This window comes from Panulirus ornatus, chromosome 36, assembly GCF_036320965.1.
Source record: "Panulirus ornatus isolate Po-2019 chromosome 36, ASM3632096v1, whole genome shotgun sequence".
Taxonomy (NCBI): domain Eukaryota; kingdom Metazoa; phylum Arthropoda; class Malacostraca; order Decapoda; family Palinuridae; genus Panulirus; species Panulirus ornatus.
The window spans coordinates 3856373-3878364 of NC_092259.1; the positions used below are offsets into that span (position 1 = coordinate 3856373).

Genomic DNA, 21992 nt, shown 5'->3' on the forward strand with positions numbered 1-21992 from the left:
CTGTGATACATGAATTAATTTTTTAAAGACTAATGCCTGAGGGAGAAATATCAAATTTATGAGATTGCTTAAGCAGTGAACCACCTTTTCAAGCTCTGATATGTAAATTTTGGACGAAAGTAACAATATTGAGGTCATACACAGACTATTACAGACTTGAACCAGCCATGTAGTATGTGTAGACATTGTTGACATACAAGCCCCTCAAGATGACTACAATATTGACTTCAGATAAGAAGTATAAACCAAGTGTAGCAGAGCTGCCATTTGGAATAATAAGATGTGACGGGCCAGAATTTCTGTACGTTGAAAGGCTAGAATGTCTTGTCTTTGAACAGAGGAGGTGCTTCTGTGATTGAACGGGCTAGAATCTCTAATTATAATAGGCTAGAATATAATGGATTTTAATAGGCTAGAATATAATGGGTTTTAATAGGTTAGAATCTCTTTTGCTTTGAGGTATAGAATCTCTTAGACTTCACTAAGCTAGAATCTCTTTTAAAGGTAAAATCTCTTGTATTTTAATAGAAAATGATGTGCAAGATTTGAAACACTAAAAATTCTCCTGACCTCAGTAAATGATTCTTTTTATTAGAAAAATTAGAAGGATCACAGTTGTAAGTAAATGCATATGCAATTAGTTTATTTTTTCTGTGAGGGCCAAACAAGGCCAGTCCAAGGGCTCAGTGCAATTCCTGGGACGTGTTGGAGACCCTTACTGGTTTTTTTTTTTCCAGCATAAAATGAATTGAGTGGTGTAAGACCCATAACTTTTAGTTTAATTTTTATCTTCATATAAAAAGATTTAACCTGGATCTTAAAATAATATCAAGAAAATTCCACCTTTGGTCAAGAATTTTTTTTTCATGCCCAGTATGAAAGGGTTTAATTTGGAATTTAACCTGGCTCATAACTTAAGGAAACTTTCACATTTGGCCGTGAAACTCTATGAAGTTGTTTTCCAGCACTGAAAGAATTGAATGGTATAAGATTCCTAGTGCTACCTTGCGCACATGCAGGGGGGAGAGGGTTGTCATTTCATGTGTGGAGGGATGGCGATGGGAATGAATAAGGGCAGACAGTATGAATTATGTACATGTGTATATATGTATATGTCTGTGTGTGTATATATATATGTATACATTGAGATGTATAGGTATGTATATTTGCATGTGTGGACATGTATGTATATACATGTTTATGTGGGTGGGTTGGGCCATTCTTTCGTCTGTTTCCTTGTGCTACCTCTCTAATGCGGGAAACAGTGACAAAGTATAATGATGTATAAATAAAGACTCATAACCAGTTTGATTTCTGTTGATATATTCCAGACAGTATTTCCACCCATTCTTCTTTTGTTATTAAAGGCTGAGTTGAGGTACAGAAAACACGCTTTAGGTTCTTTGATTAGTCATTTTTATATTATTATTATTATTATTGTCTCAGTTGTGCACTTTATTTCAGGTTGCAGTAGGAGATGAGTAATGGCACTACATTCACCTTTACATAGTATACCACTTATGTTTTAGAAACAGATGGCAGCATTTCATTACTTTATATAGAAATGGCTACCTTTTACAAAAAAATTAAGCAATTCATTATGATAAATAGTGGTGATAATTTTTGAGAATTTTTCTTCTCAGTCTTGTGTTCAAAGCAGAATGTGTTCTTTTGTTAACATCAGTATGAACATATTTTGAATGAGGTGCAGCACTGTTGAGGGGTGAATACTTTACTGGTGCATGCATTTGTGCCATTTTCTTGTGGTATATGATCTCTTGTATTCCTGATATTTTGAAATTTAAAACTAACAGAATTATATCCTGGACCTTTATTACTTTTTTGTGAATTAAGAACTGTCAATTAGGGTCTTTGTCTTCAGTATCGCAATTTCTGCTTTTCAGGTTACCGCATTGCATCTTCAAGTGTAATGTCACAGAAGAAGTGAATGAAGCCAATCCAAAACATTGAAAGCTTTACAATTCCAGGTAAACAGGGAGATGACATACAAAACTTTAGAGTAGTCTAAAAAGTAGTAGTTAAATGCAGTAGATCATGTGTTTCTGAACCTTTCTCAGATGTAAGAGATGTAGACACTTATAAAAAGGTCTGAAATCAGACCATTTAGTTCATAAAACAAAAGTCTTTTCTGTAGTTGTGAGTGTTTAACCTTAAACCCTAGACATCTGTAGCAATAACATCAAGTATTGCAATGCTGGACATTGTCAAAATTAAGGTTTTCCTTCATGGAGAGTGGCCTTGTAGGTTGTGGCTATTTTAAGTGAGACAAAGAAGTTCACAGGAGAATGTTTGATGCACTTTCAGATTTATATGAAAATGATGCCCATTACAGATAGAATATAAAAGATCCTTGTCTCTGAAAATCATAAATTTTCCAAATTCCCAGCATATTCAAGATTACCACTAACGTGCAGCATGGTTTTTTAGAGTTGATCATTCCGTGTATGTTGTGCTGCCTTTGCGCATATGACCACCTAATCATTGTTCTTACTGTCTGAATGTGTGGCTGTAAAGCTTTTTGCTTTTTTACAGTTATTTGTGTAACATTTTCATAAAGTCTTGTGTAATGCCATCTACAAAGCATCAGAGGGATAGTGCTGGATGTTGTGTTGCAAAGAGGAAGTACTTTCCACTTTTTCAGTCTTATGGTGTTGGTAGCTCAACTATATATGATATTAGGAGCAGTGTGAAAAGCTGTTAGAATTAAACTCTGAAAATTAATCTAATAAGGGCATTGCTATTTGTTAGTCGAGTATGAAACTAAATTGGCTTACCTTGATACTCTTTTTATATGAATGGTTCAAGTAACGTCATAGTGAAGGTGTCTCTATTTCTGGGCCGCTTTTGTGTGAAAAGGTGAAACCGTATCATCAAAAACTAAGAATTATAAAGCCTTGTAACTTTACAGCTGGATGGTTGCATAATTTGAGTTGTGACACAACATTGGTTATTCCAGAGAGTGTGTTGAGGATTAGCTACTTCAGAGAGTGTGGTGAGGAATGCTTAGTAGATGAACAGACTGCTGAAAAGCTTGTTAATAGATTTTCTGAGTTAGAGGAAGATGAAAACCTTACTCCAGAACATATTTGTAATGCATATGACACTGGGCTCTTCCGGCATTGCTTTCCAAGAAACATGCTTGCTAATTGAGATGAACTTCAGTGTTTGGCCAGATGGAAACAAAGGACACAGTATCTGTGCTCACATTTGTAAATGTGGCTGGCTCACACATGTAATTTGTTTATGGCAGGCAAGAGTGATTATTCTCACACCCTAAAAGGGGTATAAAAGTTGCCTGTGTTTTTTTATGTTGAAGACTCCAGTCATGGACAAAAGCACATCAAGGCTGGGACTTAAGTGAAATATAGAGAAAATTATGAAACAAAAAGAAGAGACAAGGGAAAATTTACAAATTTTTGAGAAAGTGGAAGACCTTCCATTTGAAATATGCCAGGTCATAGTTGCTGGGAAGGACATGAGATGGTAGAGAGTTCCAAAGCTTCGAGGTGTAGGGAAAGAGGCAGGTATCAAAATGACCCACCCTTGAGTTGCCAATGGCCACACAATATCATGTGACCACTGATTGGTTTGGAAATAACTTTGTAGTGGAGGCTTAGCAACACTGTTGTAAGGTTGGGTTACTGGAGGATTGCAATATTGTTCTTCTGGGTAAATGTTCTGTGCATCCTAATTCTTGTGTGTTACTTTCTAGAAATGTTTTTGCAACATTTCTTCCCCTGAATTGCAGTTTATTGATCCAGCCCACAGATCAAGGAATGATTTGTAGCATGAAGTGCAATTACAGGAGTGAATTCATGCACTGTGATTAAATCTGACTCATTTGCTGATGTACTGTGTACATTCAGTGTATAGAATTACATTCATTTACTTGTAAAGGCATGGGAGTTGGTGACACAGTCAACATTAAAAATTGCATGGTATAGATTATGGCCACTGGTACAATTTAGTGAACGTGAGAGTGACAAGAACTTTGAAGGCTTCAGAATTTCAAATGAAAGACACAACAGGCAGAATTGTTTCAGTATACTGAAGGTATGAACAGTGAGATGACAAAGAATTTGCATGACGACATTGTGGAATGAATGAACTATGACAAGGAAGCACCTGTTGTCTCCTAAATGGCATATGAAGAGATCATTAGCTGGGTTATGCATTCCACAGAAAATGGCCATGAGGTAACTGACAGTGATAGTGAAGAACCAAAGATCACCATGGATTGTGGGATAACAATAGAGAAAAAGTCCTTAAGGTTCTTGGAACAAAGGAGTTTATTTACCAAGCATGAAATAATGACTTTGTACCATATCCAAGTGAAACTTATCAAGAATATAGAACTTTTTAAAGTAAATGAGTTATCAAGAGCTGTTTAACTAGGCTTCAAAATGTACTTTCATCAGACTCATTACTTGTACATGATACTGCTAAGTCACATCTTATCTTTGGTCACCCACCATGGTCAACTTCATCTGTGCCTGATACCACCCCAAGCAAATCAGTTTTTGTGTAACTGCCAACTTCTACCTTAGTCTACATAATACTTTTTGGGAGAGGAAACAAGAAAGAATTTTGGGTAATTACTTAGCTTGTGCAGTGAATTTACAGCTGCATTCCAAAAAGTTTAATTTCTCCATTAAAACGAAAATGGTAATTGGTCCTTTTTCTTATTATTTCTAATCCAGTTAGAACCATAAAGTTTCCATATTGGAAGTTAGAACCATAAAGTTTACATATTGGACACTAGTATTTCTTTAAAATACTATCTAGTAAGAGAGGTTGGGGGAAAAAAATGAAGGTAAAGCATATATGAGTGAGGCCTACAGATGGCATAAACTTCTTCAAGTTTAATAGGTTTCTTGTTCCTTACACTTATACTGATAAGTGAGTGTAAAAGGCATGAAAAAATCATATAACTAGATTTACAGTGATGCTAAGCAGCACCATAATGCCACCTCATGAGTACTTGTCAAAAACCGCGTGTTATCAATGATATCTATATTTATGTATTATAATACATGATTCGCATTCGTAACTTTGAACTTTCTGTAAAAGGCATAGAAAAATTAGATTGCGGAGTGTGAAAGGATACTGAACAGACCAGTGTTGTTCCCCTGTGAGCACTCATCAAAAAATTATACATTATCATTATTTATGCATTATTATATATAACACACACAGCATATCTTGACATTATAACATCTATAAATTACCAAAATGATGGTGAAAATAAAGTAATAAGAGAAAAGTGAATCATTAAGTGGATGATGGCCATCATCTGACTGAGTCACTCTTTATATGTGATGTTTAGCCAGCCACTGCAGGAGGAATTTTTTTTGGCCACTGTGGACTATGGTCATGTTTCGCTGAGAGGGAATATTGCATATTACGACTTTAATTGTTATTTGTGACCAAAAGAGTAAAAGGTTTTGATAGTATACATTTAAATGTTTTTTAAATAGGTGAGTAGAGTATGGAGAGCAAGGGCACTGATGGAATACTTTGATAGTGATAAGATCAGATGGGGAAGTGGAAAAAGGCAAAAAAAGGTGGACTGAGTATTTTTATGGATAGATGAATGTTAGTTGATAGTTGGCAGATACATTGTAGTTGGGGCTAGTTAGTATGCAGAATGAGAGATTGCTGGTGAATGACATGTGCTCTTTTTAAGATTGTGTTAAGATTGCTGGAATGGATGGGATTGTCCAGTTTCTCAAGTTAAGGGGTAATGGTGTTGTTGATTTGTTAATCTGGGTATTCATCATTTTTATGCCCTAATGTGCCTTTGAACTGTTGGAATGCATGCATAGTGCTCTTAGGAAGAGGCAAAGGAGACAAAAGAGAATGCTCAAATGTCAGAGACAGAAATTTTTTCAGTGGACCTTGATAAGTTAGTATATAGGAAAGTGGTGATGGAGATAGTGGTAGTTTGCATAGACCTGACTTTGAAGGAGCAGCATAGCTTCAGGAGAGATAAAGTGTTTGCTTAGAAGAAGTTACGAGATATACCTGGATAGTGAGAATTAACTGTATGTAGCATCTTTGGGTCTGGAGAAAGCATATAATAGGGTTAGCAAAGAGGCTTTGTGGAAGGTGCATAGAATGTGCGAGATTAATGGAAATTACGAAATGCAACGAGTTTTTACCAGGATAGTAAGACATTTGATTAGGAAGGGAGGAGAAAGAGTGGTTCCAGATGAAGGTGGATCTGTATCAGGGATATGTTGTATGTTATGTATGTGGTTAGAGTGGTGAAAGTGGTGAACACAAAGGTGTTACAGCATGTGGGGATTGTGGGAAGGAATGGAATGTGAATCATTTGCTGTCTGCAGATGGCACTGCCACATGCAAACAGCAACAGGGTTTGGGAGCATGTGAAAGGTGGAATTTGGAAGAAAATAAGAAGTAAGGTAATGAGATGTAGCAAGGGATGAAATAGGATAATTTGTGTGTAAACTTGAGTGGGGAGGTCTGAGGATGGAGTTGAACTGAGTTATAGGGTGGAGGAGGGATCATCATCGTGGATTCCTGAAAGAGCATGTGGAAGGAGAGGGCAGTGTTAATTTGGGCACAGATTTGTATGTTTGAAGGTATTATGGTTGTCCTTGTGATGATTTATGTTTGTGAGTCTTGGATCTCGAATGAAAACGAAGGAAAGACTGACGACATGTTGGAAATGAAATACTCTGGGGCAATATGTGGTGTGAGGTGTAAGGAATGAGTGTAAGAGAGAGATTTGGTCATAAGTTTGATTGATTTAGAGAATTGACTAGGATGTGCTGAAGTAGTTTGAACATATGAAGAGCATGACAGAAGAAAGATGAACTAAAGGTGAGAGGGTATGGGTCGCAAGTGGCGGGAAGAAGGTGGAGGGGGGGAGACCAAGGACGAAACAGAAGGATAGAGCAAAGGAGCATTTAGGGTATCGGGGTTTTAATATTTAGGAAGTTGAGAGGCTTTCAAGGGATATAATGAATTGGAGTAATGTGATATGTTTAGAACTGCATACTTTCAAAGGGATGAACCAAGGCATATGATGTACTCAAGGTAAAACAAGTTCCACCCTGATGTAAAATATGTTTTGCATCAGCAATTTGTTTTCAAATATAGAAGTGTTATAACTGATCTGGTAATCATATGCTTAGAAATATGTGCCAGCTTATTGTGTTTTAGGCAAAATGTTCCAGTTCATTTAAAGTCTGTTCAAGCTGACGCTGAATGATCATGATACTTATCCACAAAGGATGGGTCTAGACAACCAACTGTTTGGACACTGAGGCAGATGTGGATATGATCAGCTACATGTTGATGTTATCTCATGATTCTTTTAAGTGATTCATTCTAGCACCACCAAGACAGGATATTACATTAAAGAAAATGGATGGCAAGATCATTGATATTAACTCGACTGCCAAATTTTTTGTGAGAAAAGCTGACATAATCTTGTAACATTATAGCAGATAAAAGGTGCTCACCACTGACCTAATAATGCAGCATGCAAATTAAAGGCTTGGTGTAATGGGCAACCCCAGTACAACAGAGTAATTGTACAAGGCTGGTTGTCGCCTGTTCAGCTTATTGTATGGACCCAAGGAATTGCTTACTATGAACCAGCTTAGGTACAGTTTTTACTGCAAAGAAGACATCTGCAGAAATAAAAAATTCTTGCCTCTTACAGACAGTGTATTGATCAACAACTTGAAAAGAACTCCTATGCAGGCCATGCTATAGCAATATACTGAATAGTCCTGTCTCCAGATGTTGATGTAGAAAGGCTTGGATGGTACATGAAGGAAGAGGTTACTTGTCTTCAAATTACAGATTGAGCATTTTTTTTGTGAGATTGTCGGACCTCTGCTTGGTCTGACACAAGGCTTTGCCTACTGGCAGCCCATTCCCTGACTTTTATGCATGGTCTTCTGAAATGCAGGCAACTTCTTATGGAGATGGTATTGGGGACGCTGTTTTCATCTGGAGGTGGGTATTCAGCTATGGTCCGGAGCAGGTGTTCCATATGGTTCCTTTGTTTCTTATAAAGTAGTGAGGCCACTAAAAGTACTTGGTCTTCCTCACCGAACTCAGGGACTCTTGTGCGGAGACTTTGTGTCACTTCACAGTCCAGCATGTAGTGTTCCAGTAGGTATGTTGACAGCTCCTGACAGTTGGTGCAGTCTTTGATGATGCTGTCAAATTTTTGCCAGCTACATTGCTACCCCAGTTGTAGATGGTGTAGATTGACTAGGGTTTTCCTGCTCATGCCTCTGACGATATATGGTGACTCCAATGATGCGGCCACCATATATCGCTTGGCTGACGGGGATCTGGCATTGTAGGCGTCCAGGAGATTCCTCTTGGTCCGGGGCCTTGCTGCTTTCTGTAGCTGGTGCTTGATTTGTTTCAGGCTAACTGGAACATGCACCTGGATATTGTTAAAGGGTTTAGCTGCTTTAGCTGCTTTAGCTGCCTCGTCTGCTGTTTCATTCCCTTTGATCCCCACTTCACTGGGGATCCAGTGTATGGTGACGGGATGTATCTGTTGCTGTAGCTCTTGAAGTTGAGTGAGGATCGAGGTGACAAGCTTAATGTTGGCCTTTGGGAGGCTGTGTTGCAGAGCTTGCACTGATGACACGGAGTCAGAGTGTATTGTCATGGGCTTTGAGTGCATGGTGGCTACGTTTTCTAGAGCTTTGGAGATGGCTACCAACTCTTTCTGTAGTGCAGAAACCTCATCTGCATTAATGAAGGTCATAGCTTACAACTGTGGAACATGTAGTAGAAAATTATGTAGGCGCAAGAGGTGGAAATTTTACTGCACTACATTTTGCATGTTCAAGACCTATTACTCATGCTTCATTGAGCTCATAAATGAAGATATCCGAGACAGTGACAATATGAGTTATGAAAGTGATCAGAGTGATGCTGATTCAGTCATTAAAGGTTATTAGACTTTGAGTGAGACTAAGAGGCACAGGAGTTCATGTCAAGGAGACTTGTTGTGGCCATCACCCTTGAAGGATTTTCCTGAGGGAAAGGGTAGCAGAGGTATAGATAGAAAGATTAGTGTGTGCTGTGTTGGTAATCAAGATCATATTGTTTGCCAATTCAGTGCTTATCTAATGTAATGTATTGGAACTCTTTGTGAACCTTTGTCTCAAATTTTGTAATACCACTTAAAAGTGCTTTTACTATATTTTTGTATATCTGCTTTTGTGAGTGATTCTTAGTCTATTTTAGTGTCAAAGCCTATTATACGTATGTTGGCTGTTAGTTTCATTTTGTGATAAAAAATGTCTAGTAGTGCATATTTTATCATTTAGAATGTAGTGATCACCAAATTGATACTTTTTTGGTAAGAATATGTCGTTAAAAGAGAATTTGAGTTCTTTTCTAATTGGATTTGCCGTGAAGATTGAAAACTTGCCATGTTGGCTGTCCTTTGTATATTACATTTACAGAAGAAAAATTGCTTAATGTTTTCATTCAAAAGAATACATATTCTGTGAGACAGGCATCTTTTAGGTGTAAATTCTTGTTGTTAGGTATGTTCTGTTGTCTCCAGAAATGCATAGATTTATGAAAAGTACCTGACTGATGGCCATTGTGAACTCATGTGAATATAAAAAAATTCCATTGTAGTTTTATAATCAAGAATACAGTTTCGAAACCTGATGACTTTATGAAAAAGAGCTTTTGTTAGGGTACGTCATGTTCCTTTGTTGTAAGAGTTGTTCAGACTATTCAAAATTAGCCTAATATTTTAGATGATAATATTTTAGAGAAAAAGACATGCTCATGGGTTGTATAGTCTTCCTCAAGGGCTTTTTCTTGGTCAAGGGATGTATAATCGACCTCAGTAGAATGATACAGGACTGCCCTTGGAGGCATATCATGTTTATACACAATAAGAAGAGAAAGGCGGTCTGGAAACTGTAGTCAATTAAATATTTGATATAGTGCCTATTTATTGAAACGAAAGCATAATTATATGCATGTGTTCTAAATGAAATGCATGTAGACTTTATGTTGTTTCACCACTACCACGTTAATAAACAATTTTTTCTGTGCAACTTTATATTAATTTTGTTCATTGAACAACACTTCTTTAATTATTGCCGGTCTCATAATTAACTTGTGTGTAATAGCTATATTCAATTTCGATTTGATTTTAACATCCAAGTAACTTGGCGTTAAATTGCCTAAGATTCATTTATGCTAAAGCGATTACCATAAACCTGCTACAGTATATTATATTCGCTGGGAAAATGATGTGCATTCACTTCATCGGTTGTCATTATAATGGTGAGTTTGAAATTCATGCCCACCCTCCCTGATCGTCATTGGTACGCGCCTGATGGATAAGATGTGTAGCTTATCTATGATATAAATTATTGATATATAGGTACATCCACCACCCATACACTCAATGTATGGCGGGATGGCCTGACCTAGTATGGTAGCGAAGGCGCTTCTCGTACGAATCCTGAGAATCTTTGGCCACCGCCGTATTATAGTGCCCGAAGGTGTCATCATATTTTGCTGACCTACAACCTATAAGTAACTCCCTAAAATTCGTTATAAGTGTTAAGTCTGATACAGTTCTTAGTTAGGGTCGCTCGACTTCAGATGGCGCTACATACGTGTCCGTCGATAACTATTGTGTGGAACTTACCTTTCCTTGGTAGTTCAGGGTAGATTGTGGGCAGAACCGCATGTCGCTGGAATGCTTTCCAGTGGTTGTGCAAGTACGCGAATTGGATTGTATTTATTAATCAGTGGAAGAAGAGCAGCCTATGGATGGTCGTGAGGTTAACACACTGCAGTGACTTAGAGGAAAACCGTAGTGAAAGTAGCAGGATTTAAACAACCTACCCTATTGATGGAAGTAAGTACATGTGTTTAACGTTTCTTGAGAATGTGATCACCAAGGATGTTTATAGATGTATACATGTTTATAGGTATATCTGTTACAAGCACAGTTGTTTGTTGTTTGTCATTAAAGCGTATTTACAAGCAGATTTTCATATATCAGAGGTAACTGGGTTGGCTATAGTCATTCCCCGGCATCCATGTTGATTACTTTGTATACATTGAATAACTTTGTTTACATCCATGTTTGATGCTTTGTATACATCCATATTTAGTACTTTTTATACATCCATATTTAACACTGTGTATACATCGGATAGGCAAGAAAACCTGACGGTCAAGGTTAGTGCTTGCTCATTTGTGGGACACAGAAATGATAAAATAACTGCTGCAGGGGCGAGTTGAACTGCTCCCGACTTTGAAATAAACTGTTGTAGAACTTTATGGGTCATTTGTGTTAAGGCAAGACTCAGCTCCATATTTTGGAAATAGTCTTTAGTATGTTGAATGCACGGGTACTAGATGAGATGAAAATGGAGTTGGTTTCAGAAATTAATGGTAGGTTCTTGTTTGAGTGATCGCAAGATTGATGTCAACTCTTATTACCGTCGTTTCAATGCTGGCCGTCTCTCTGTCACTGATTTTTTTTTTTTTCTTTTTTTTGTGATGTCCCATTTCTCTCATCCATATGAATAGTTTGTTCTGATGATATTATTGAAAAATGGCTCGCAAAATATGCGTCTTTTTATGCCAGTATGCCTCAATACAGTGAGTTGTTTGCCTGATGCTGAGTTGCCAACTTGGCGCTTATGGCGTTATATCTAGAGCTGTATATAGAGATGTAGCAGCTTAAATTTCGTATTTGGCGCATTAGTGCTTTTTTTTTTCTTTTTTTTTGCCAAACTTAGTGTTATTTCAGTATACAAGGAAATTCAAGCATAGTGATTTTGGAAGTTTAATCGAAACCTATTGAAATAACAAGGGAAACAATACCAATATTGTACATAATAAAATGTCATCGATATGAACATGTTCGAAATTTCTTTGAGCGAGTTAGGTTTGGATGTATTGCGAGGGCTCCCCCTCCTTAAGTCCCCCTGTTCAAGTTCAGTTCAGGTTCAGTTGGACTCTCGGTGTTGACAGAAGTATCCGTGGGCCATGAAGGACAGTAACATTGTTGTGTGTGTGTGTGTGTGTGTGCAGGCCAGTACATTTAAGGATCACAACAATGAGTAAGATATATACTCAACATTTTAGAGCAGAGTGGTTGTAAGACCCCAGATATGAAAAATGGTTAAGAAAAATAGAGGGAAATGAGACAGAAGTCTTTGCAAGTACTGCCATTGTCCATTGTCTGCCAAACTTAGTGACATTGAAAGACACAGCAAAACAGCTGAACTCAAGAAAGCTGAAGAGCTGAGCCACTCAGTACTCAAACCACAATTCCGTTTGAAAAAGTGAGTGATGATTCGCGAGAGACTGAAGGAAATTTATCATTATTCATTGCAGAACACTACTCATTACGTGTTGTTGATCATCTCGGTGAACTGTGCCAAGCACGATTTGCTGACAGTAAAGGATGCAAGAATTTCAAGTTATAAAGGTCGAAGTGTAGTGCAGTGTGATTGCCCCGCATTTTAAGTGACTTGAACAGTAATATAGACATTAAGAAGTTTAGTCTTTTAAATGATGAGAGTAACGACATTACATTAACGAAACCGTTGGGTATCATCCATGTACAGTAATTCAAATAGTTTGCTTAGTGCATCTGTACACATCTTTGGCACATATGGTTATATATGGAAAACATGTGTTCAAAAACCTGCGGAATCGGAGAAACAAAAGAGTATGCCATTTGGTGTTTCGATGGTGTGGAGGGAAGGGAAAGATCATGCCACTGACTTTTTTTCTGCATGACAGATCTACAGAGCATCATTCGCAAGAGTAAGCGTCATCTTCATTATCCAAATGTTCCATCAGCAATAAGACCAGTCCCCCATAGCCCAGGTGTTCCTGTTCCTGTTGTTAACATGAAATCATCGTCCGAATCAGAGGCCGGAGATGCGACTGATGAAAATAAGTCTGGTACACTCGAGCCAGGAGAGGAGGACCAACCATTGCCACTGAGCCAAGCTGAGCTCAATGATCTTACACGAGACTTGAACCTGTCCAAGGAGTCTGCTCAGCTATTAGGTTCTCGCCTTCGTGAGAAACATCTGCTGGCACCGGAAACAACTTTTGGTATAGAAACCGCGAGAAAGTTCCGAAAATTCTTTTCATTTGATGAGGCATCTTTGCTGGTCTACTGCAACAAAATTGTTGACCTGATAAAGCAATGGGTTTGAAGTACGACTCCACTGAACGGAGACTGCATTGATTCGTTGAGTAGAAGTCTCCAGACTAGGTGCACGCATGTCAGTAAAAATGCACTTCAGATCTCATCTGGACTATTTTCCAAAGAATTGTGGTGAAGAGCTGGGGGAACGTTTTCACAAGGACATCCAAGTAACGTAGGAACGCTGTCAAGGCCGATGGGACATCATTTAACTAGCCGACCACTGCTGGTGTCTTTAATTAAGGAATGTGGTGTCTGGCAAGCACAGGCGAAAAGTCTTTAAAGAGGCCACTCATCCCTGATTAGCCTATTTTCATATTTTGTATCTTTCTTTAGATCTATAAGAACAACCTGCAAGGCCTGCATGTATATAGTAGTTACATTATTCCACTAGATGAATCCACTCTGCCAATAAAACTAGAAATGAATTTTTTTTTTAATTATTTATATTGAAAATTTTACCTGAGAAAAATGGGTTTTTCGGAATCAGCATAAGAAACTAATTTAAGAACAACAAACATATTCTTGACCTTTAAAATCATGCAGACCAGTGTATTCTATGGTGTTATGTCTCCTGAAGAGTGCTGGTAATGTTCTGTGGGTATTTGATTTATTTCAGGCCTCTTTGTTGATGCTGTGTGTGTGATACCCATGGGTGAAGTTCTGCTGAGTGGTTCAGGCCTCTTTGTTGATGCTGTGTGTGTGTGTGTGTGATACCCATGGGTGAAGTTCTGCTGAGTGAAAGTGGTTATGGGAGGGTGCAGGTTAGTCATTTCTGTCTGGTGTTAAGAACATAATTTGTGTGGAGCCGTTTTCTTACTGCGCGATGAAATGTTGCATGGTAGGTATTGCTTGAGCAGTCTGGGTGTCGTAATGTTGTGAGATCGTCAGCTCTTGAGTCCTAAAACTCACCGTGTGCCGTGCAGGAGGTAATTTAAGGTCAAGTAAGAAAGATTTAAGAGGGTTGGAGAAACAAGTGCTCCTTGGAGAGCCTTACCGTAAAGTTTGAGGCCTTTTGGAGTGAAGCCTTAGTGAATTAGTCTGGCTTCTCAGCCAGCTATGGAATTGGGTTAACATTTTTTATTTTAGAGGATGGTGTAAAAGTATTTTTTTGGGTGAAGATGTATTGGGGACCCTCAAATACTTTGCCAATATCTGTTATAACCAGTATGGTGATGCATTACCATTGACAATAAATCACCTCCCTGACTTCTTTCTTTCATACTATTCGCCATTTCCCGCGTTAGCGAGGTAGCATTAAGAACAGAGGACTGGACCTTTGAGGGAATATCCTCACCTGGCCCCCATCTATGTTCCTTCTTTTGGAAATAAAAAAAAAAAAGAAGAGAGGGAAGGATTTCCAGCCCCCCGCTCCCTTCCCTTTAAGTCGCCTTCTACAACACGCAGGGAATACATGGGAAGTATTCTTTCTCCCCTATCCCGTATGGTACTATTTTTGTTGCCCCCCTTTCTTCAACTTGTAACAAAAATGCACTCACATGCAGAAATTCTCCTTAATCCTCATTTGCTAGATCAACATTTCATCTAAACATAACTTCATGAACTTCAATAGGATAAATCTGTGGGGCAGATGAAACATGGATAATTTCAATGCCTGCAGAACCCAGTTTAGCCCACCTCTCTCAAAAATCCCCCACATTTTACCTCTCTTTTGGTGGATCTGTAATATCACCACTTACCACAATGAACATACCTGGTATTACTGTAATATCTAACCTATCCTGAAAACCACACATTACACAAATGGTTAAGCTTGCCCCTAAGAAATTGGGAATCCTGCTGAAATTTTTTATTTTTTTCTTAAATGTTTTACCATTTCTACAAATGATTGATATTTCCTTGTATGGAATATTGCTTTACACCCCTGTTCAACAAGCTGAGTAAGGCACTTAGACTTATCAAACCCACCAAGGCTAATGTCACAAATTGACCCACTTGCATTGTCCTGCATCATTGAATCACCCACCTCTTAAAGGTAATACTTTGGTTTTTGCTCCAATTAGCTGGCTGCCAGAGTTGCCCCCACCATTAGTTAGATAACATGATCCTTGTTTAGCTACTGTTTGGCTATTGGCAACTCAAAGATGGCCTGTCTGATAAGGGTTTCTTTTCCTACTCTTTCAAGCTGTGGAACTTTACATCCCTTCATGTTTTTTTTAGGAAATATGGCCTGGCCCTTTTTAATTCAGGTTTTCCACATACTCCAAAATTCTTGAAATACTGTTTCTCTGTGTGTCTTTCTTCCTTTCATTAACACTTTGTATTTCAGTTAATGTTAGGCCTTGATGTGGATTTTTGTCTAAAAAAAATGTTCATACCTGCTTTTGCTCTACAGGATGTTTTACACGTACGGGGCCTCCATTTCTTGAATCTTTTATGCTGTTATACAATTTTTAAAACTTCTCATCTTCTCTATGTTGTCTACATTCGCAGTTTCCTTATTCAATCTATTCCATTCATCTACCACTCATGCTCTATTTTTTTTTCTGTATGTTGGAGGCTCCGGTCATGGACAAAAGTTTCCATCAAGGCTGGAGCTTAACTGAAGTATAGAGAGGTTAATGAAAGGGAAGAAGATGAGACAAGGGAAAGTATTTATAAATTTTTGGGAAAGTAAAAAGCCTTCCTTTTCAAATGCACCAAGTTATAGTTACTAGGAAAGATGAAAGGATAGAGTTCCAAAGCTTTGAGTGGTGTGGAAACATTTATCAAAACAGCCCACTCTTGAGTTGCCAATGGCCACACTTATTGTCTTGCTTAATTTCGTATTATGTTCTCTAGTTGTTCTACTTCTTCATCTTTCGAAGACCTGTTCGCTGTTTACGTTATAATCTGGCTTTAATAACTTGAAGGTTATGATCAGGTCACCCGTTTCCTCTCTTCTGTGATAAGTAAATTTATACCTCTACCTTTTCATGTAACTTTGTTTTTTTTTCACTTTGGCTTTATCATTTTTCGGTCTCTATTAGTTCCTTATGCTTCCTTAGGTGCAGTGTGTAATTACTATTTGTGTGTTACAGGAACAGAAATTTTACACTTGTGTTATCCTATCACAGAGAGAGAGAGATCTTACACTTGTGTTACCTTTTCTTGTTTATATGTACCATGTTTATACTTTTGAGCCAGTTACTCATTTATTAATGAATTTACTGTGGACTAACTGCTATGTCAAGGATTTAAACCTTGGCAGGCCCTTGCATGAATCATGGTAAGGAGCACTAAGCTCGTATCTTTATGGATGTATAATGAAAAATAATTACCTTTGGATTTTTTTTTATATATTTGATCACCATTTCCCACATCAGTGAGACAGTGCCAGGAACGGGTGAAGAAAGGCCGCATCCACTCGCATCCAGTTTCTTGCTGTCATATGTAATACACCAAAACCACAGCTCCCTATCCAACAGCATGCCTCACACCTTTCCATGGTTTACCGTGGATGCTTTAAATGCCCTAGTTCAGTCCATTGACAGCATGTTAACTCCTGTATACCACATTGTTCCAGTTCATTCTATCCCTTGCACCTTCTTGCATGCTCAGGCCCTGATCACACAAAATCTTTTTCACACTATCCTTCCATCTCCAGTTTGGTATGCCCGTTCTCCTAGTTCCCCCACTTCTGACACATATATCCTCTTCATCAACCTTTTCTCATGAAATCTGTCCATATGTCCAAACCACTTCAGCACAACCTCTTCAGGTCTCTCAATCACACTCTTTTTATTACTCCACTTCTCTCTTACCCATTCGCTATTTACTCGATCAAACTACCTTACACCACATATTGTCATCACATTTCACTTCCAACGAACCCACCCTTCTCCATATAGTCTTATCTTTAGTTCATGCCTCATATCCTTATAACAATGTTTGGACTACTAAACTTTCAAACATACCTATTTTTGCCCTCCTAGATAACAGTCTCTTTCCACACATTCTTCTTTGCTCTCAGAACCTTCAGCCTGATCCACCCCATGACTCACATCTGCTTCCATGGTTCCATTTGCTTCCGTATCCAATCCCACTCCATTCAAACCAACACCCCAACTAACCTGTCTCTCTCCCTTTAAACTTAATAACTTTGTTTTTATCCTCATTCTATTTATCTATAGCCAGTGGTTCACATCCACATGATAATGTTAGGATTACTATACCTGCAAACTTACCCATTTTGTGCCCTCTCAAATAATGATCTCTCTTTCCACACAATCTTCAGTGCTCCCAGAATCTTTGCCCCTCACCCACCCCACGATTTACTTCCATTTCATGGTCCCATTTGCTTCCATGCTTGCTCCTACAGGTATCTGAATCGCTTCACTTTCTCCAATTTTTCTCCATTCAAACTCATTCCCCCACCACCCTGTTCCTCAACTTTGCTAAACCTAATAACCTTGCCTTTATTCATATTTTCTTTCAACGTCCTCCTTTCACACACTATTCCAAACTCAGTCACTGACTTCTGCAGTTTCATGCTTGAATCTGCCAAGTGTGCAGTATTGTCAGCAAACAGCTGACGCACTTCCCAGGCCCTTTTATCCCTTACAGACTGCATACTTGTCCATATCTCTAAGACTCTGGCATTTACCTCCCTCACCATTCCATCCATAAACAAAATAAAGCAACCATGGTGACATCACACCCCTGCCACAGACCAACCTTCGTTTGGAACCATTCACTCTCCTCTCTTCCTATTTGTACACATGGTTTACACTCCTGATAAAAACTCACTGCTACTAACAGCTTTCCTCCCAAACTGTATATATTAAGACCTTACACAGGGCACCTTTATTAACCCGAGTATTTGCTTTATGCAGATCCATAAATGTTACATACAAATCTATCCATTTCTTTCAGTATTTCTCTTGCATATTCTTCAAAGCAAACACCTGATCCACATATCTTCTTCTACTTCTGAAAACACACTGTTCCTCCTCAGTCAGTTGCTCTTTATGTGCCTTCACTTTCTCAATCACTACCCTCTCATACAACTTATCAGGTACTCTTGATGAACACTTTAGTCTGAGTACTCAACCTTTGTATGCCTTGCCATTATACATTGGCACTATATATACATTCTACCAGTCCACAGGCATCTCACCATGATATTACATAAATTTGAAGTTCTAATTAATCAATCAACAACACAGTCATCCCCTTTCTTAGTAAATTCACCAGCAGTACCATCTTTTCCACCTGCCTTGCCACATTTCATTCTATATATGGATTTCGTCACCTCTTCTCTCTTCACCAAATCACTCTCCATGACTTTCTCACTTTGCATACCACCCTGACCCAAACACCCTACATCTGCAACCCCATCATCAAACACATGCAGCAGACCTTCAGAATGCTACACCATCTCCTATTTACTTGTTCCCACTGCCCCTTATGTCCTCTTCACTGATGTTCCTGTATGTTCTCTTGTTTTTCACACATTATTAACCTGCTTTCAAATATCTTATTTTCCCTAAAGTTTACTAATAATTGCTCACCACAAATCTCATTTGCCCACTTTTTAGTCCCTGCACCTTTCTCTTGACCTCTTGTTGCTTTCTCTTGTACATCACCCAATCATTTGAATGCCTCCCTTTTGTCTTTAACTGGCAACTTTATTTCTTCATCCCACCACTCACTAACCTTGCTAATCTCCTACTTCCCACCTTTTGCATGCCATATACATCTAATGATGATGATAATAATAATACTTCTCACGTATTCCCCGTGTGTTGTAGAAGGCGACTAAAGGGGACTGGACCCCCCCCCCGTATTTAAATTTCTAAAAGGGGAAACAGAAGAAGGAGTCAAACAGGGGAGTGCTCATCCTCCTCAAAGGCTCAGATTGGGGTGTGTGGATGTAACAAGGATGAGAAGAAAGGAGAGATAGGTAGTATGTATGAGGAAAGAAACCTGGATGTTCTGGATCTGAGTGAAACGAAGCTAAAGGGTATAGGGAAAGAGTGGTTTGGGAAAGTATTGGGAGTAAAGTCAGGGATTGGCGAGAGGAGTAGCAATACTCCTGAAGCGGTAGGTGTGGGAGTATGTGATAGAGTGTAAGAAAGTAAATTCTAGATTGTTGTGGATAAAACTGAAAGTGGGTGGAGAGAAATGGATGATTATTGGTGCCTATGCACCTGGTCATGAGAAGAAAGATCATAAGAGGCAAGTGCTTTAGGAGCAGTTGAGTGAGTGTATTAGCAGCTTTGATACACAAGACTGGGTGATATAAATGTGAAGGTGAGTAATGTGGTAGTTGAGGGTATAATTGGTGTACATAGGGTGTTCAGTGTTGTAAATGAAAGTGGTGAAAAGCTTGTGGATTTGTGTGCTGAAGAAAGACTGGTGATTGGGAATACCTGGTTTAAAAAGAGAGATATACATAAATATACGTATGTGAGTAGGAGAGATGGTCAGAGGGCATTATTGGATTACGTGTTAATTGATAGGCATGTTAAAGAGAGACTTTTGGATATTAATGTGCTGACAGGGGCAGCTGGAGGGATGTCTGATCACTATCTTGAGGAGGCAAAGGTGAAGACTTGTAGAGGCTTTCAGAAAAGAAGAGAGAATGTTGGGGATAAGAGGGTGGTGAGAGTAAGTGAGTTCGGAAAGGAGACTTGTGTGAGGAAGTATCAGGCGAGATTGAGTGTAGAATGGCAAAAGATGAGAGCAAATGATGTGAGGGGAGTGGGTGAGGAATGGGATGTATTTAGGGAAGCAGTGATGGCTTGCACAAAAGATGCATGTGGTATGAGAAAGATGGGATGTGGGCATATTAGAAAGGGTAGTGAGTGGTGGGATGAAGAAGTAAGATTAATAGTGAAAGAGAAAAGAGAGGCATTTGGACGATATTTGCAAGGAAGTAGTGCAAACACCGGGAGATGTATAACAGAAAGCAGCAAGAGGTCAAGATTAAGGTGGAAGAGTTGAAAAAGAGTGCAAATGAGAGTTGGGGTGAGAGAGTAACATTAAATTTTAGGGAGAATTAAAAGATGTTTTGGAAGGAGGTAAATAACATGTGTAAGACAAGAGAACAAATGAGAATGTCAGTAAAGGGAGCAAGTGGGGAAGTGATAACAGATAGTGAAGGAGTGAGAAGATGGAGTGAGTATTTTGAAGGTATGTTGAATGTGCTTGATGATAGAGTGGCAGATGTAGGTGTCTAGGTTGGGGTGGTATACGAAGTGAGAGGGTCAGGGAGAATGATTTGATAAAGAGAGAAGAGGTAGTGAGAGCTTTGTGGAATATGAAGTCTGGCAAGGTGGTAGGTTTGGATGGTGTTGCAGTGGAATTTATTAAAAAAAGGGGTGACTGTGTTGATTGGTTGGTAAGGATATTCAATGTATGTATGGACCATGGTGAAGTGCCTGAGGATTGGTGGAAAGCATGAGTAGTGCCATTGGACAAAGGCAAAGGGGATAAAGGTGTGTTCAAACTAAAGTTGCATAAGTTTGTTGATTATTCCTGGGAAATTATATGGGAGAGTATTGATTGAGAGTGTGAAGGCATGTACAGAGCATCAGACTGGGTAAGATCAGTGTGGTTTCAGAAGTGGTGGGATGTGTGAATCAGGTGTTTGCTTTGAAGAATGTGTGTGAGAAATACTTAGAAAAACAAATGGATTTGTATGTAGCATTTATGGATCTGGAGAAGGCATATGATAGGGTTGATAGAGATGCTTTGTGGAAGGTTTTAAGAGTATATGGTGTGGGAGGTAAGTTGCTAGAAGTAGTGAAATGTTTTTACCAAGGATGTAAGGCATATGTATGAGTAGGAAGAGAGGAGAGTGATTTCCCAGTGAATGTTAGTATGTGGCAGGGGTATGTGATGTCTCCATGGTTGTTTAATGGGGTGGTTAGGGAGGTAAATGCAAGAGTTTTGAAGAGAGGGGTGAGTGTGCAGTCTGTTGTGGATGAGAGGGCCTGGGAAGTCAGTCAGTTGTTGTTCGCCAATGATACAACACTAGTGGCTGATTTGTGTGAGAAACTGTAGAGGTTGTTGACTGAGTTTGGAAAAGTGTGTGAAAGGAGAAAGTTGAGAGTAAATGTGAATAAGACCAAGGTTATTAGGCTCAGTAGGATTGTGGGACAAGTTAATTGGGAGGTAAGTTGGAATGGAGAAAAATTGGAGGACATGAAGTGTTTTAGATATCTGGGAGTGGACTTAGCAGCAGTTGGAACAGTGGAAGCAGAAGTTAGTCACAGGGTGGGGGAGAGGGCAAAGGTTCTGGGAGCATTGAAGAATGTGTGGAGAGAGAGAACATTATCTCGGAGAGCAAAAATGGGTATGTTTGAAGGAAAAGTAGTTTCAGCATTGTTATATGGCTGCGAGGCATGGGCTATAGATAGGGTTGTACGGAGGAAACAAGGAGAAGTGGGAGACCAAATTGGAGGTGGAAGGGTGGAGTGAAAAAGATTTTGAGCAATCAAGGCCTGAACTTACAGGAGGGTGAAAGGTGTGCAAGAAATAGAGTGAATTGGAAAGAGGTGGTATACTGGGGTCGACGTGCTGTCAATGGACTGAACCAGGGCATGTGAAGCGTCTGGGGTAAACCATGGAAAGGTCTGTGCTACCTGGATGTGGATAGGCAACTGTGGTTTTGGTGCATTATACATGACAGCTAGAGACTGAGTGTGAACAAATGTGTCCTCTTTGTCTGTATTTCTGGCCCTAACTCGCTGAAGCAGGGGATAGCGATGCTGTTTTCCTGTGGGGTGGGGTCGTGACAGGAATGGAT

At 39.0% G+C, this 21992-nt stretch overlaps 1 protein-coding gene across 13 annotated transcripts in view; it reads left to right on the plus strand.

The window, feature by feature from the left end:
- The window catches only part of LOC139760264 (uncharacterized), a 229306-nt gene extending 215641 nt beyond the window's left edge, over nt 1-13665 (plus strand). For all 13 annotated transcript variants that reach the window (XR_011715285.1, XM_071683210.1, XM_071683214.1 and 10 more), the window contains one exon: nt 1905-13665. Coding sequence is in view for 1 of the 13 variants with exons in the window: in XM_071683214.1 (XP_071539315.1) it covers nt 1905-1931 (27 nt within the window). In the remaining 12 variants the exon portion in view is untranslated. The remainder of the gene's footprint in view (nt 1-1904) is intronic.
- Nucleotides 13666-21992: the final 8327 nt, after the last annotated feature.